General features: G+C 34.3%; 3 protein-coding genes and 1 pseudogene across 3 annotated transcripts in view; 2 read left to right on the top strand and 2 right to left on the bottom strand.

The window, feature by feature from the left end:
• LOC140057082 (enoyl-CoA delta isomerase 2-like) overlaps positions 1-18911 on the top strand; it is a 442575-nt gene that overhangs the window by 287109 nt on the left and 136555 nt on the right. The window lies entirely within an intron of this gene.
• Positions 582-9556, bottom strand: LOC140057699 (uncharacterized). Its single transcript, XM_072103420.1, has 4 exons — positions 9428-9556; positions 5704-6741; positions 4624-5483; positions 582-624 (listed from the first exon to the last, which is right to left on the bottom strand). The coding sequence occupies exons 1-4, from the start codon at positions 9554-9556 to the stop codon at positions 582-584; spliced, it is 2070 nt and encodes a 689-aa protein (XP_071959521.1).
• Positions 9601-9718, bottom strand: LOC140057875 (5S ribosomal RNA; annotated as a pseudogene).
• On the top strand, positions 13215-13550 carry LOC140057698 (uncharacterized). Its single transcript, XM_072103419.1, has one exon. The coding sequence runs from the start codon at positions 13215-13217 to the stop codon at positions 13548-13550; it is 336 nt and encodes a 111-aa protein (XP_071959520.1).

Below are 18911 nucleotides of genomic sequence, written 5' to 3'. Positions count from 1 at the left end.
TGGCTTGGTTACACATTTTGAAAATGTGGCGAAAGGTCAAAAGGTCAGGGTGAAAGGTCATAAGACCAAACACCAATATGTCTTAAATCTCAACAACCACTGGTCACAGCGAAGTAATTTTGGTCTCAAATTGATCAGGAGGTATGCATTTATATTCCGACTAATGGGGCATTTTAGTAAAAAATGATCAGAAATGCCATTTCTGACCTTTGACCCACATACCAGGGCATCTTCATATCTCTGTAAGTACAGGTCGTAGAAACTTAAATTTGGTATCAAATTACATTCATTGTAATAAAAAATGTGGTTAAAAGATGAACAGAAAATACTATTACTAATGTTTAAAACAAAAAACATATCTCTACACAACTTATCCTTAGACAGTAATGTTATGCAATAACTGATACTTTAAATTGTTTCAATTTCAAGTACTAGTTATTGCTGTCCACGAGAACAATTTTGATATAAACGTCAAGCTCAACAATTCTTTTCAGAATACTAGAAGTAACTTGCCATGTATCCGATTAAACACCCCGGGCATTTATTGTTCAAACGGGTTTTTAGGGGGAGGGGAGGCATCTTTATTTGGAGTATAATATGGTAGCATAATCAAATAAATACCACCTAGATGTAAAAAAAATACAGCACAATTAATATCAAAAAATAATAAAATTATGTCAAGATGCTCGGTAAATTGTAGATTATGGTAGTTAATGAAATGTGTTGTGATACAATTATTTTGTAAATGCATGTGGCGGAGCGTTTATTCCACATGATGTTCTATTGGAGGGAATGGAGGCTTTTATTCAAAGCGGGTGTTAATTCGAATAAATACTCTAGCTCAACAGTTAAGAATGCTAGAAGTAACTTACCATAGTTAAATTACCCGAATAAAAGGCCCGGGCATTTATTTATTCAGGGAAGGCGTTTATTTTGTTTGGGTGTAATAATGGTAACATGTATAATCAAATAAATACACCCCAGATTAAAAAAAAATTAATTAATATAACAAGAATAATAACTGGATTAAACCTCATTCTATTCTGGTGCAAGTACAATCATGTAATAAAAGGTATCAGAGACAACTATAATAGATCAATTCATTGTCATTATTCCGTAACACTGTTGCATAATATTTTTGAATGTTACCGACAAAACTTATACCGGTACATAATATGTATAAGTTTTGTCGGTGTATATTATACACGTCTGTTCCCAGTGTAGTTAATAAAACAATATATGTTTCTGGAGATTTATTATCAATACCACTAGAAACTATGACATGTTTTAGGTACTGAATGCATTGACAATAAAAGCATCAGAAGTTATCATGATAAAATCATACTACAACACTGTACTACAGTACACAAGGGTGTTTTCAGGAAAGCTGGACATATTGTACAATAGTAATGAAACTATGTATTGGCATTTAAAAATATGCAAAAGATTGTTGTCAAATTGTAGTCACAAACAAACAGATGATAGAATGAAGATCCATTATGAGTGCAATCGTGTCAGGATAATGATATGTCATTGTTTTATATCATTATACTGGCACCTGGAAGAGAAGATCCATTTAATGTTATCTATGACAGTGTCACTTTTATTCTAAAAGACAGAAACATTTCGTTAAAAACCATAAAGAAGAAAACGAATCATGTAAAGTACCTTTTATCAGTTGAGAAACGATTATAATTATTAAAATGTATTCGAATTAACACCCACTTTGAATAAAAGCCTCCCTCAAATAAACGCCACCATTCCCTCCAATAGAACACCATGTGGAATACGCCCGCCATATGCATTTACACAATAATTGTATCACAACACATTACATTAACTACCATCTACAATTTACCAAGCATTTTTTTTCACTTTTTGATATTAATTGTGCTGTATTTTTTTTACATCTAGGTGGTAATTATTATATTATACATGTTACCATATTATACTCCAAATAAAGATGCCTCCCCTCCCCCTAAAAACCCTTTTGAACAATAAATGCCCGGGGCGTTTAATCGGATACACATGGAAAGTTACTTCTAGCATTCCGAAAAGAACCGTTGAGCTTGACGTTTCTATCAAAATGTTCTTGGGGACAGCAATAACTAGTACTTGAAATTGAAACAATTTAAAGTATCAGTTATTGCATAACATTACTGGATAAGTTATGTAGAGATTAGTTTTTTGTTTGAAACATTAGTAATAGTATTTCTGTTCATCTTTTAACCACATGTTCTATTACAATGAATGTAAATATGTATATTTCGAACAATTTGATACCAAATTTAAGTTTCTACGACCAGTACTTACAGAGATATGAAGATGCCATGATATGTGGGTCAAAGGTAAAAAAATGGCATTTCTGACTAAATTTGACTAAAATGTCCCATTAGATTGAATATGAAAGCATGCCTTCTGAACATTTTGAGACTAAAATTGACTTACTGCGACGAGTGGTTGCCGAGATACAAGTATCTATTTATATTTGTTCATATAACCCTTGACCCTGACCCTTTGACCTTTTGTAACATTTTTAAAAATGTGCAACAAATAACAAAATGTTTATTTCAAACAATTTAAGACCAAATTCAAGTGTCTACAATCAGTAGTTTACGGAGATACATACATGCCCTGGGGTGTGGGTCAAAGGTCAGAAATGGCATTTCCGGTCATTTTTGACTAAAATTTCCCATTAGACTGAATATAAATGTATACCTTCTGATCAATTTGAGACCAAAATTACCTCGCTGTGACCAGTGGTTGTTGAGATTTAAGGACTTATTGGTGTTTAGTTTCATAACCTTTCACCCTGACCTTTTGACCTTTCGCCAGATTTTCAAAATGTGTAACCAAACCAATAATGATTGTTTGACCATCCTAAACCAATTTCTGAAGTCAAATTCTCTGGACCTCAAAGTGCATACGAAAGTTGATCTAGCTACTAGAGTATATATGGCGCTCTCATTTGTTATTAGGCCTACCTGCCCTAGATGTGATGAAAGACCGTTTGTGATTTGTTATACTCACGGTAGTAGTTAGTTACGCACGACGCGGCGAACATCCGGTGATATTCGGCCTACCTGATAATAATATTATTATTAATGTAGGCTTATTGGTGGAAATTCTTCCGTTATTATTTAAACGACCTAGGCTAGTGAATATTTTATTGCCAAGGAATCATTAATTATTAATTATCTGTATTATTCTTCGCAAGGTAGGTGTCTAGGCAGGTTTGTTTACATACAGTACAAAAAGGAGGCCTAGGCTAGCTACCCGACACAACAGATATTCTATTTGTTGTTGGCTATGTAATATAACAGATATCGCCTTTTATATCGGGAAATATAAGATTTGACATCTCTCGGGAATGATATATATGTTCTCGGGGAATTATATATATCCCTCTTTAGCTGCCGCTTCGGGATATATATATTCCCTCGAACATAATATCATTCCCTCGGGGATGTCAAATCTTATATTTCACCTCTAAGCAGGCAATATCTGTATAATAGCGCGAGTTATTGGACGCCGCCTATGCTATACAACCTGCTTGAAAGAACCGATGGTCCCACATTATCACCTCTGTCTGTTTATCGAATTACGTACGTTTCGTCGGTTTTTTTTAGCGTGTTGTTGCCGCGTGATTTGTGACTTATACAATATAAATCACTAAAGAATGTGTGTATTCGTACCCCAAAAATACGTCGACTTAGACGAATTTCAACTTAGAAAAATTCGACTTACAAACAAAAATTCCTTAGTAATGTATAGGAAAGAATTGGGACTTTCATAAAAATTCGACTTAGAATTTTTAGGCGGAGTCGTACTTCTAAAACAGGGAACTTTTCATAGTCATAGTCATATAGTCATATATACTTTATTGTCCATTTAAAAAACAGAAATGTGATTTGAAAACTGGCAAAACACAAAAATATAAAATACAATTTACAAAAAAACACACAAAAAGTTAAGAGACTAAAAATTGTTAAAATTAGATAAAAATTATCGGTTACATTTTACCTTTGTACTCTGGAGTTATATAAGTGTATAGCATTAGGTACAAACGAGCACCTAAACCGTTTTGTTTTGGTATTAAGTGCACGTAGTCTTATGCCAGAATTCATGAGAGCAAATTGTTTGTGAAGAGGATGTGTTTCATCATCAATGATACTTTTTACTTTTTTTAACACATTTTCTTTATACAAGGATTCAACATCAGGTAAGTGCTCTCCTACTAGTCTAATTGCTCTATTTCCTATTCGATTAAGTTTAATTTTATCTTTTTGCATTGTATTACCATAAAAACAAACATTACAAAAAAGTATTACACTGAGAATTACAGAGTTATAAAACAATTTAAGTATAGTTTTGTCAATTTGTAGGTACTTCATTTTTCTTAAAATAAACATCCTTTGGTTGGCTTTGCATGTGGCTTTATTTACATTATTTATCCAATTTAGCTTATTGTCAATTATACAACCCAGATATTTGTACTCATTTACTACTTCAATCTCATTTTCATTTATAATCAGAGGTTCTAAGGGTTCTTTAATTTTCCTAAAATCAATTTGCATTTCTTTTGTTTTCTTTATGTTTAGTTTCAGGTTGTTATTGCAGCACCAGTGATAAAAATCACATCCTAGTTGTCTATAGCTTGTTTCATCATTGCCAGTAATGTATCCAGTGATGACTGTGTCATCGGCATATTTTACTATACAACATTCATTTGAATTGGCTCTGAAACTGCTGGTGAACAGTGAAAACAACATTGGGGAGATAACAGACCCTTGTGGCGTGCCAATGCTAACAGTTCTTTTATCAGATAAAATACCGTTTAGTTTAACATACTGGAACCTTTTTGTTAAGAAATTATATATCCATGAAGTCAATGTGTCGTTTACGTTCATTTCTTTAAGTTTGCGTACTAATGAACCAGGTTCAACGGTATTAAAAGCACTAGAAAAATCTATATACAAACATCTTACATATGATTTAGGCACATCTAAATGTTGGTAAATATTATGTAAGTGGAAGAGCACAGCATCTTCAACACTTCTATTACTCTGATAGGCAAATTGGAGAGGATCGAGAAACAATTTGGTCTGATCAAGCAACTGCCTAAGTACAATCTTTTCTAGGCACTTACCAACATTGGATGTGATAGCTATTGGCCTATAGTCATTAAGTTCCTTGGGATTTTTTATTTTAGGAATAGGTGAGATACAGGCTGTTTTCCATTGATTGGGCACTGTACCACTTGCTAAACTCTCATTAAAAAGTTTGGTATATATCGGTGCCAACTCTTGGTTGCAGTATTTAATAACACGATTTCCAATTCCATCAGGGCCAGTACTTTTACCAGGCTTTACTTTGGCGAATACATTACGCACATCAACTACATTTATGACTGCATTGTTTACTAATGAAGTCTCATTTTCGCGGATTTCTGTGTCTTCATTTTCATTTTTGGTAACTAATATCTCGGATTCAAAACGACAGAAAAAGTTGTTTAAGTCATTAGCGAAGTTCTCACTTCCATGTACGTACACGCAATATGGTTTCTTTGTAGCCGGTTAGTGTTTTAATTGCTTTCCATGCCGCTTTAGGATTTTTGTCTTTAAATTTATTTTCTAGTGTTTTTTTGTATTTCAGTTTACTATTTTTTATACACTTGTTTATTTCCTTTTGAATTTCCTTGACTTTAGGAGTATCTTTTCCTCTATGCGCTATACGCTTATCTTGTAACAGTTTCCTTAGTTGGTTAGAGATCCATGGTTTTTCATTTGCATATATCTTTTTTGTTACTTTAGGTATAACCATATCAACACAAAAGGATATGTATGCTGAGATTGTAGATACCCTTACATCAAGAGTATCATCAACATCGAGCATAATATCCCAATCAGTACATGCTAGACAGCCACGCAACTTTTCAACCACCTCTGTACTCCACAACTGCTGTTGTATAACTACTGGTTTTGACTGTTTTAATTTTGTCTTGTATTTTGGCATAATATGTATATTGTTATGATCAGAATTTCCAAGTTTTGAACAGATTTTGCTTGTGTATGCATTTTTCACATTGCAGTAGCATAAGTCCAGTGTAGCACTGCCTCTTGTTTCTACAGAGATTGCTTGTTCATAAGTAGGTAGCACATCCTTCAAAGTGCATTTGTTGAAGTCTCCTAGAATTATTTGTGGAGCGTCCGGTGCCATTGTTTCATACCGGTGAACAGTACTGGAAATAGTCTCACTCGCATTATCAATATTTGCATTTGGGTGTATGTAGCACACTGTAAGAAAAATTAGAAAAAATTCTCGTGGTAGATAGAAGGGTCTTGCACTTATGGTCAGTAATTCTATATCCGGCGTACAGAGTTGTTCACGTATCCTCCAGTTACTACACCATGCTTTATTTATATAAAAGCATACTCCTCCTCCTCGTTTTTTCCCCGACTCTACAGTTCTATCCGCTCTAGCTAATTCAAAATTACTTAGTACTAATTCGCTGTCAATAATATTATTATTAAGCCATGTCTCTATGAAACACATCACTGAAGCTTCTCTGTATTCAAACATGTGTTTAGAACATGCTCGGAGTTCGTCGATTTTATTTGACAGAGATCTCACATTTCCTAAAATCATCGATGGAAGTGGAGGTTTAGACTTACGTTTTCTAAGGCGCTTTCGAATACCTCCACCTTTACCCCTTTTCCTTAACTTGACTTCCCGTGGAAACTGACAAGTTATTTTGCAGTTATTTTTGTTTTTTTAATCAAAATTTACCAAATTATTTAGTAACTTTTGTTAAAGATGTATTGTCCCTTTTATTTCGAAAAAAAGTGGGTCATTTTGAAGTATCATAATAGTTATTAACTTTCACCAAAAATTAGTCCAAAAAAAATTATTTAACCGAAATACAGATGTTTTTTTGTTCAAAAAATTTTTTCAATCAAAACATATCCCATAATGCAATGCGCTTGTTTGGCTACTCTGTATGCATAATCATAAAACTTCCTCGCGATCTGTGTGAAAACACCTTCTCAACCGTGATGAGTTGTAAACAATCCTAATTAGCATCATGCATAATGCATACTCATTGTTTGAAATCTTTGTTTACTTTCGCTTGTGACGATTTCTCAGACGAAATGTAATCTAATTAATTTACCTGTTAACTGTTGTTTTTTGCTCGAATTTTCGACTTAAAGTGAATAACTTTAATATTACTTTGATATGGCCAATTTAAATTTAGAATATTTATTTTTTTATTTTTTGTGTTTCAAGGGACAATACATCTTTAAAATAAGTTAAAATTGTAATAAACTGAATAGGTTGTAAAAATATAAAATATGAGAGAAGCTTTTCTGTTGAGAGCATAAATCTGCCTCAAAACGAACTTACTGTTCAGATATCATGTTCATTTGGGATTTTCACTGCTTATTGAGAATCTGACATTATACCATTCATCAAAACTGTCATGGGAGATTTCAATGTTCACTTTTACTATAAATCTGATGCCATTGCTCAATCATTTGTGGATTTCATTACACCTCTCTAGCTCATCCAATGATTACTGGACCTTCTCATACACTTTTATACTCTTGATCTCTTATCTTAAAAGATGAAGTTGTTCTTCGACGACCAACAGCTTCTTGGTTTACAGATTAGCTACGTCAATTAACGTAAGTTCCGCAAATCTGTGTTGCAGTTGGATAAAGATCTTTATTTGAGTAGGTGTTTGGAATTTGATTTCGGCTTACTGAATATAAGATACTGATTTGGTTGTAAACTGTCCTTATAAGAATCTGTTTAAGCTAATGAATGATCTTACTTCTTTAAATCCTCTAGTCTTATTTCCACATCAAGATAATCCAATAGATCTTGCGTAGAGTTTTATATTTCCTTTTTCAGAAAATTGACCAGATACGGAATCAGATTAAAGACCGTTGTCTTAGGCTGATATATAACAGTACGTCCGACACCCATTCCACCATTTGACATCTTCGAACCAGTTTATGTTGCTGATTTTTAATTTGCTCAAATATGCTCCTGATAAATCCTGTTGTATTGATCCAATCCCCACAAAATTAATCAAGCAACATTCATTTTCTATCAAACAATATTAAACAGATAACACCTCGTTGTTGTCGACTGGAGTTGTACCAGCTTATTTAAAAAGACTAATATTTATTACTCCTATATTGAAAAAGTCTAGTCTCGACCATAACTGCTTTTCCAAATACCACCCTACCTTTTCTCTCAAAGTGTCTTCAAAGAATGTTCATTCATTCATTCATTCCAGCTTTCCAATCATTTATCTTTGAGAGCACAGCATTTTCCAGTCAGAATACTCTTAATAATCAATAGGAAGTCCTGTTGGCACTCCTTAATTCTCTAGTACATTTGATAATGTTGACCACAGCATACATTTGACCCGTCTTTTATCCCTGTTCGGAGTTAGTGGCACGATCTTAGATTGGTTTAAATCGTACTATGTGACTGTCCGTTCTCCAAAACTATTCAGGATACATCGTCTCAGTAGGCACTATCCTTGGGGTGTTCCCCAAGGTTCTGTGCTTAAATCATTATCGTATGTGCTGTACACATCTCCTGTTGAAGATATTATAAAATCACATGGATGTAGTGTTCTGCTGTACGCAGGCGTCTTCAAACTATCTGGCTTTGAAAGAATCCAAGACTGATTTTATTCATTTTCAATCAAAGTATGAGGATAAGAGCTTCCTTAGAAGTAGTCACGTAGACTTGTGTATGGTTTTAAAAAAGCATTCTCATGATAGGTAGTAAGCATTAGGAAACATCTCGGCAACAAAGAGTACTAAAAGATTAGTAAATGCCTATAACATCAAGGTTGGATTCATGCAATTCCATCCGTACGCCCGGGCTACCAAAATCTGAAATAACAAAATTACAACTGATTCAGAATACTGCGGCACGTGTCACTAGGACCAAATCATTTGACAAGCTAATAAAGAGGCACATTTTTTAGAATCCTGTGTGTACAGGCAACTTTTTCCTGTTTTGGCCAGCCTATCAGGACCAAGTGTTTCCATTACAGAGCCGGTATGGCTCATAGAGAACAAAAAAAAATCCGATCCCATAAGGATCCCATATGGCATGTGAGATTATTCGAAAAAACTTTATAGGTTCCTTCATAAGGAGAAGGCACCCTTTCCTGTACATAATTATTTTCGATGTGGGCTTTATAGGCTATACAGTACCAAAGTGTTGCACTCAATTGGCTCCCTACTACAATTAATATTTATTAACTATTTATTGATTTATATTATCAAAATATAGAATAAATTTATTAATTTATGTCAAAGGTCAATAACCACACTGGTCATTTTCTTTTGGTTTTTTTTGGCCGACTTCTGTCGTAAACGACAATATTAAGTGGTCTTACATTCATCTGAACTAAGCCAGGACTGTTTAAAGCACCTTTGGCTGGTCCCAACATTGACCAAGGGCTTCTCTCGTCCAGTGTCCACCTTAACCAGCATAAGAGCCAGATACTAGATGCAGGGACTGCCATAAGAGTCAGCAGTGCTGATTTAAAATGCCTAATAGGTATAGCTCCATATACAGCATCCGCTATTCTCAGATGGTCTCCCATCCAAGCTGTAACTGGGCCCAACCTTGCTTAACTTCGGTGATCTGACGAGAACCGGCGTTTCAACGTGGTAAGGCCGTATATTTTCTCCGACCTGCCGTTAATTAGATATGCCGAGGTCAAAGGTTAAAATTGCAAAAAATCGAGTTTCCGATTTTACCAACACATTTCTGTTAGAGCTAATATAAACATATACATTGTAAACAATTTGACACCAAAATTAAATCAATATGTCTAGTAAATAGCGCAGTAACAAAATTCTTCATTCTGATGGTATCGAGAATCAAGTTTCATAAAAAAAACTATATAAAACATTGCAAGGTTAAACCCCTTGGCTGCCGGACTATGATGAATATAAATGATACATTTGATTAATTTGAGACCAGCATTATCTCGCTGTGACCAGTGGTTGTCGAGATTTAGGGACCAGCTATTGTGTCGTGTAACCTTTCTCCCTGACCTTCTTTGACATTTTGCAACATTTTCAAAATGTGTAACCAAGCCAAAAATGAATGTTAAATGTCTTAACCAATTTCTGAATTCAAATTCTCTGGACTCGACCTCAAAGTGCATACAAGTTGATCTAGTTACTTTATCTATTATATATATATATATATATATATATATATATATATATTTATTATATAATAATCATAATTTTGTATTTTTAATGTATGGTTCTCACATTTTAGTATTATTACTGTTTAATTTTAACATTTTTTACTATTTTTAAGAAACGATGTATTTATATAATCATGTATGTTGTTATGTTTTATGCTGGACCTTTTGAAAAACAACAATGTCTCCTTTTAAAGACCGGCAGCCCAGAGACATTTGGTTAGATGAGCTAGGTACCAATATCTGACTATTTAAGTGTGTTGGGGGGGTCACTTGAAGTCAATGAAAATGGGAGTCTGCCGGGTACCCCCTGCTGCGTCTAGACCCAGGGGACCACGAAATGTGCTAGTGGCTGGATCTCAATGAAAAAAAACCCCGAAAAGCTAAATCAAAACGATAAAGTAAAACAGCCAGAAAAGTTAGCAGAGCTTTCGGGCAACACTAGCCCTTCATCAGTGCAACTGATTTATATTTATAATGTACATTAACAATTTGTTAGTAAAAACTGTAGTTGTAGCCAAATTCTTATATTAGAAGAGTATATTAATATATTTTCAACAAGTACTGTAGCCCAATGCTTATTATAAAAGATTATACTAATTTTGTTTAAGTATAACTAAACTAAAAACTAAACTAAAACTAAAACTATTTTTCCCTTTATAATGATAATGGTCATTTTATCGTCATTGATGTGATATATTTTCAATTTTTTTGTGTTAGTTCGATTAAAGTTAAACTTATTCAATTAAACATGTTGTTTTGGGTCTTTTTTTTTTTGCTGCTGATGTTTTCTACAATATCTAAGGTAGGCTATACTTGCCTTTGGATTTATATATATTAATATGAATACAGGATTAGGATTATAATATACAGCATTTAAAATTACCCACTATTAATTAATCAAATCACTTTAGATTAAGTTACTACAATCATGAATTTGATTAAGGTGATTACTAGGTCCAAGAGTTACAGACGAATATATCTTTGACATCCAAAGGCAAGGAATTCCAGATCCTCACAAATCTAGCAGGAATGCTAAATTTACTCGAATCCCTACTTGTTATATATTTGGCTTATATAAGTTTTAAGTGAAACTCTTAAACTATTTTTCCCTTTAGAATGGTAATGGTCATTTTATCGTCATTGATTGATATATTTTCAATTGTTTTGTGTTAGTTCGATTAAAGTTAAACTTTATTCAATTAAACATGTTGTTTTGGGGGTTTTTTTTTTTGCTGCTGGTGTTATCTACAATATCTAAGGTAGGCTATACTTGGGGTAAATGGGGTCTCTAGTCGAACTTTAGAGGGGCATGCCAGGGCCAAGGCAGCAGTGTACAGATAGTCGGTAATAGGTCATTTGGTATTGCTTACAATGTGCTAAATCATAGAACATTGGCTGCTGGTGTTATCTACAATATCTAAGTTAGGCTATACTTGGGGTAAATGGGGTCTCTAGTCGAACTTTAGAGGGGTATGCCGGGCCAAGGCAGTGTACAGATAGTCTGTAATAGGTCATTTGGTATTACTTACAATGTGCTAAATCATATAACACTGGTTGCTGGTGGTATCTACAATATCTAAGCTGGGTTAGTTGGGGGAAGGGGGTTCTCTAGTCTAACTTTAGGGTGTCTGGCACTTGCGGTACAGCAGACAATTAGTTTGTTGTTATCCATTTTATGTTGTATGAACACAACTTGTTCATTTGGCATTTGAGTGGTACCTCACTCATCTATGCTATCTATTTTAGGCCCTCCGATCCCTCGGGGGGTCTGGCGGGCCTATTGCAGCAGACAAAAAGTCTGTCGTTTGTGATACTGGTATAAGGATGGGCATCCCATGGTGGTAAAATTAGGTGGTATCTCGCTCATCTAACCAGGGCCGATTTTTTAGCACCTTTCGGGGTCCCATGGGTCTAGACGCAGCAGGGGGTACCCGGCAGACTCCCATTTTCATTGACTTCAAGTGACCCCCAACACACTTAAATAGTCAGATATTGGTACCTCTAGCTCATCTAACCAAATGTCTCTGGGCTGCCGGTTATTTGTGGGACAACGTTGATATTGTCATCCTGTAAAAATATGTTTATATAAAAATTATAGTATATATAGTCAGCCAATTAGTTTAATATCCACACACGGCAAGTGGCATGCAATGGTACTGTATATAATTTATGACTACAAGTAGCAATGGTATATGACCTCGAAGAAACCTGAACGCGCGTAACAAACAGCATGTCAACACGAACTGTACGTACATTAAAGCAAAGTTATTTGAGCAGCAATAAGCATCTTGGACACGGGACGCAATGTTGAAGCAACTCAATATAATGTATAAGTACAGTATATAAATACAACACTCGTAAATACCAAGCTTGGTTCTAGTAACTTACTAAATGAATTTCATTTTTTTTTACATATGCGGGCGAAAAGGTCTTTTTTTAAAATCATTTGTGGGCATTCGTGATAACGCTGAAGTACGGTATATTATATTATAATTTCGTATAGTAAAAATTAAATAAAAAATATAAATATTTTGTAAATATAGTAAGTGTAGATAAGTGAGGAGACAGGGTAAATTTTTCAATAAATGCTCTAGTCTAAGGTTTTTATATTTTTGAAATGAAAATGTGATTAAAAATAAACAATATGAATAAAACTATTTTTTTTAGTGATGTAAAAATCTTGGTACAGTAAAAAAAGGTTCTTTTAGTAACCGCATGATAACCTCTGTTACTATAGAAACCGTTTGAAGCATATATTATATTGTATGACGTCAAATAACAAATGAACTTGATTGGTTGTGAGTGGCCCAGGGTCATATACAAATTGCACTACACGGAAGAGTCAACGCCCATTGTTCATAAAGCTAGTACCGATACGGAGAGTGATAGTGGAGTGTATACGAAATAATTATCTTATTCAGCTGTATTTTTGCCGTCTTCGAATAGATTTTCTGACATCATGGGCGAATTTCAAAATGGGCTTTTCGGTTGTTTTGGCAACATTGGTATGTGTATTTTTACATACGTTGTGCCATGTTACACACAAGGAAAGCTTGCGGAATCTCTTGGGGATGACTGTCTTCTCTGTGGTCTTTCTCTTTTCGTCCCGTTTGTAAACATCTACGCCAGGTTAACGACAAGGCAGAAAGTAAGGGAAAATAAAGGCATCGAAGGTGGAATAGTTGGGGATTTGTTTGCTGTATGTTGCTGTGCCATTTGTGCACTTGTGCAAGAAGCTCAGGAGATGCAAGTTCAAACGCCACTTGGAGCTGGAGAGTCTATTGCACGCGCTTAAAAAATGTCTAGGTAGGACTAAAATTGTACTTTAGAATAAAGTAGTTTAGCCGAACTGTTAATCTTCCGGTCTGTGTCTACGTGTCTACGTATAGATAGAGAGATAGTGATTTAAAAATTAATGCACAGTAAAATTATATTAATTATATGCATATAATACTGTTGTTACTATAAATATGTTATTGGGTCCTACTGCTACACTGTAATTGACCTCCTACTATCACATTCTTTTAAATATTCTCCGAATATCTACTGCACTAGGAATATGCATTCCATAGTGAAGACACAGCCGCACCCACTGTTTACGTTTGTGACATCACAAACCTGTATTTCTATTTCAACAGATTCCAGGTTTACACATCAGCGTCCGCATCACCAAACATCAACAGTACGGATTTACGGTATTGAATCGGTTGACCGCACTTTTAACACGAAGAGAAGAGAATTTCGAACAATACACGTACTTGATATGAACAGGATATGCTGAGCAGCTAATAGGTTTTACATGCTATATACTACTGTAGGCCTACTTGAACTTTTTGGATTATATACCACCACTCTTTTCAGTGATACGCTTCTTCTTTTACATTGATACACTTCCACTTTATGCGTTTTTAGATGTTAGGCTACCTGCATATATGATTAATTAATTATGTAGGCATAAATTAAAATAATGTAGTATTAGATTTTACCGAACTATTTGATAATGTTAGGCAGAAGTAGTACGATTACAACATTTCTCTTTGTAGACGCCATACAATGTTTTTGTTATTCATCATAATGGTACAAATATATAAATCAGTTTAAAATGCGTTTGTTGAAATTAAATAAGTTTAACATGGTACGATTAAAAAAAAAGGGGGAGATGACAAAGCCCAGTAACTTAAACGTTTTTTTAAATATCCTACAAAATTACAAAAATGTTGTGTCCCCGTGAGGGCTGTAATGCATTTTTTGACACTCAAAATGTTTATGGACATATTTTATTTTTTACACTGTCAATATCAGCAGAATGTATTGTTTAGCACTGCAAATAAACGACAATGTGCAAGTGGGAACCCAGAAATGTGAAAACAACCACAAATATAAAAACAAGTACAATTGTGGAAGCACAACATCCACAAATGTAAACTAAAATAAGAATTCTTCGCCCACAAAATTTAAACAAAAAATGAAGTTAAATTCAAGTCAAATTTAGTGCACGGGCGCAACACCAAACATCGATTTGGAACTGACAATAATAAGTCAACGACTTAGCAACTGCAAATTAAAAGATAATGATATAAATTACCTCAAATTAATTTACCTTGACGTAGTATTATCGTGTGCGCGAGCAGAAAATAGCAAACACATAATAAATAATAACTGCATTCGTATCATACACACGCAAATATTGAAGATCAGTCTTTTCAACTCCGAAAAAACCTTAATTTATTACGTTCCCACGGATGGTTCTCAGATATACTTCGACGTACATAACTTGATATTGTAAAAGTTAACCCAAGGTACTCCACACACAATACAGCCATGTATGTATGTAGTTGAATATAATTGTGCCCATCTTTAATAGGCACATGATATTTATAAATCCTAGCCTAAATAAAGTTGGGTACGAAAAGAAATGGGACCAAAAGTCCAAAATAACATACTATTTATTTATAATGTAGGAAACAACCTTCGGGGAGAATCTTTTAACCTAAATTCGCTTTAATCGTTATCTAAAGTCTACACCATCATACTTTATGTGACAAGAAAATGTGATGTGCCTATATATGGACATGGTGATGTCATATCACTACCATATTTGGGCATATCACACTTTTTTTGTAAAACTAATTTGATAGTGTAGACAGAGCTTAACTCAACTTAATTATTAGGCCTAATGGTTTTCAATTGCGGGTACAGTATTAGTGCGGAAAGTATGAACCCATGTTGTAAACCATTTAGAAAAAGGTTATGCGCGATTTACTGAAATGTGTCCGAAAACGAATAAAACTTTCGTCCTATATGATATGTCCTTGCGTAAATTGCCCACATCGAATACACGAACTTTGGCGTAAATAACTGGAAAGTATCAAAATGTACACAAAGCTAATGAATACAAAAACGATGTAAGGCCTAATTCTGTAGCCAAATATAATTGTCACTATAAGAATTTAAAAAATAAACTATGACTTGAATTTTGTTTAATGCATGGTGTCGGCTTGCCACATTATTGTCTTGTCATTTTTAAGTTGTATCTTCATCAAATTATAAAATTCGTGTCAAACATGGATTTTTTCTTTTTCCTTTTTGTAGCGTTTATTAGCGTTACATATATATTTCTTTATCTGTCTGATCAATTGATGGTGGTTGGAACTGCAGTAATAAAGTTGATTGTACACGGCGACGGAAAACGCTAGCTCATTATTTGAATAAAAACAACAGCAAAACATATCCCACCCCCGCAGTCACATGATCGAATTTCTGTTGAGTGTACTGGTTTTTGGTCATTGTTATTACACATGCGTTAAGGAATTGACACCTGGAAGAAAGATTGGATGGTCCATTTATCGCCAAGCAATACGTTTGCATAAATGTATATATTAAATCTATTAAAATAGTATTTATTACAAAATATATATAGATCATTTAGGTCTAGCACTAAAACTGACTTTTTTAAATATTTTTGGGCAAAGATTTATTTTTAGTTTGTGGGCGATGATCGTTTTCACATTTGTGGGCGCTGTTTATTACATTGAGGCAGAGCCATTTATATTATTATGGCTCTGCATCATTGAGGCAGAGTTTCGACTTTGAATCGAGTAGAAGCTATGTTTGTGTCCAACTATTCCTATGTAGCGTATGGAGTTGAGTCTTTTGTTTTAAAAATGTATAACGTTCAAAAGGCTTTAAATATCGAATTTAATATCAAAACAATCAATTTGTTTAAAGGTTTTTGTTAAATTAATTAAAAAAATATAAAGTTACTGCGAACATGATTTTTAAACATAGTGGGGAACCTAATGTTCCAAAAATCAGTTCCGTGAGATTTTAATGCTCAAGTTGAGTTCTTGGCAGTTTTGGAATCCTTGGGACCAGCAGAATTCATTGCAACTGGGGGCCAATTTTTTCCGACCCTATTTTGGCCGCCATCTTGGATTTCAAAATGGCCCCCGTTTTTACTCAAAACTGATAGTAGCTCCTATTTTAAACCACGTACGAACGTAATTTGTGTGATAAATCTTACAATATTATGATAAATAAGTCCAATGGTACAATTTATAATAATAGCATATGGCAGCCATATTGAATTCCTAGATGGCCGCCATTAAAAACGTATATAATGTATGCATTTTATAGTCAGGGTCCTCGTGTATTTTCGTAGGATTTTAATGCCCAAAGTGAGATTTCACTTCTTTAATATGGTGGTAGGATACCAAAAATGCTAGGTAACCAATTTTCACGATCCCGTAACCATGGTAACAGCCCCAAGGTCAAAATGGCCCCCAATTGGTCCTATCTCCGTATCCCTTTGGTCTATCAACAAGATATTGGTATCAAAATACTCGGAGCGTATATATTTATATTCATTGTAATGAAACATTTTGACGAAATGTAATAGGAAATGCTATTTTTCTGCACTATTGACCTTTGACCTTGCATTGTATCTAAAAAACGGCTGGTCATTGAAATTTAAAGATGGTCTCAAATTGCTGAGACCAACATACTGTATTTATATTTATTGTAATGCAACCTTTTGTTAAACAAGGCCAACAGCCATTAAGTCGCGTGCTACAATGCATAGTGATACCGGACCGACAGACAGACCGACAGACAGACCGACAGACAGACCGACCGACCGACATAGTGAACTATACTGACCGAAATTACTGAACATGTTTAAAAATGTTGAAATTTTTAAAAACATTTATATTTTTTTAAATTTACACGTGCGTAGCCTGTCACTTTTGACGTGCTCGTATAACGTAATTCCGAGTTGAAAAGCAAGTCAAGAAAACAGAAATCGGGCAAAAAGAGTGCGCAATAACATTTAACGCGCAGTGCGCGCGCAAAAATATGCGCACTCATGTCAATTTTGTAAACGCTTAAAATTGCCTGAAACGTACTCTTCCACAAAGTGATCATAGACCAACTTAATCCAAGTGGTAGATTGAGGCTCCTCAGTGTGAAAACAAATCGATATGCCAAATCCTTTATTCTCTCCGGTATCATCCAGTACAACAGAAAGTCAAGAAGATAATTTTATCTTGTATTTTTTTATGTTTTTATATGAATGGTTTTATGCTATATTTGTTTTTATTGTGTTTTCTTGTTATTATGACGAGCAATGAATTTCCTTTTTGAGGATCAATAAAAGTTATCTTATCTTATCTTATCTTATCTTAAAATAAATTTTGAAAATTTTAAGCGCGCGTACGCATGCGTTACATGCGCTACGCACGTAATTGTATTGCCATATGATGATTTATGCCCTGAAATTTATGAGTACCAAATTTTATTTAATTGTGATTCATGGTTGTGAAGATATGATTACAAACGTGATTTCGTTAAATCGTGCGTAGACCGCGTAGTTTTTTATTGCGCACCGTGAAAACATAACCACATCGATTCCTGGCCATAAGGAATATACTGTGAAAAATTGACCTAGCTAGATTAAACTGATATCAAGATAAGGTCAGAAAGCGATAAAACGCATAGTGATACCGGACCGACAGACCGACAGACCGACCGACCGACATAGTGAACTATAGAGTCGCTTCCACGCGACTAAAAATGACCGGAAGTAAAGTTATTGACCTTTGACCTAATAAACATGAACTTGATGTATACAATAATCGGCAATTATTTGTGGTAGGTATTAAACAATGGATTTATACATATTTTTATATGTAAACATCCAAAACCTCTTGGTCACTTCTAACAATCTCACTCTATCTAATCTAAAATGATTCCTTGGCTTGGCGATATAACTACAAAATGGCAGTCAGTCAATGTTAGCATTGGAAGATTACTTATATCGAAACATCAAAGAAGCAACTCCAAGGAACGTCTAATCAAGCAACTGAACCAAGCAATCAAATTATCATCTACGACCACGTAATAATGTATGGCCGGCAGCAGTTCAATGTATGAGAAACCTATATATATGAAATTGTTTCAAGAAAAACAAGCATTAGGAAATAAAATGGGAAGGTACAAAGTTTAAGAATCAACCACTCTCACTCCTTTGACTGTCTGGGACGAGGATGCTGACACAATAAATGCATGGTAATGATTGATTAATATTTATAAAATATATAAAAACTAAGTATGTGAATTAGAAATTAAATATTCAAATGATAATAATATGTATAAACCC

Source organism: Antedon mediterranea, chromosome 8 (genome assembly GCF_964355755.1).
Source record: "Antedon mediterranea chromosome 8, ecAntMedi1.1, whole genome shotgun sequence".
NCBI classification, from domain to species: Eukaryota; Metazoa; Echinodermata; class Crinoidea; order Comatulida; family Antedonidae; genus Antedon; species Antedon mediterranea.
Note: the sequence above shows the minus strand (reverse complement) of the source record. Positions and strands in the feature narration are given on the sequence as shown.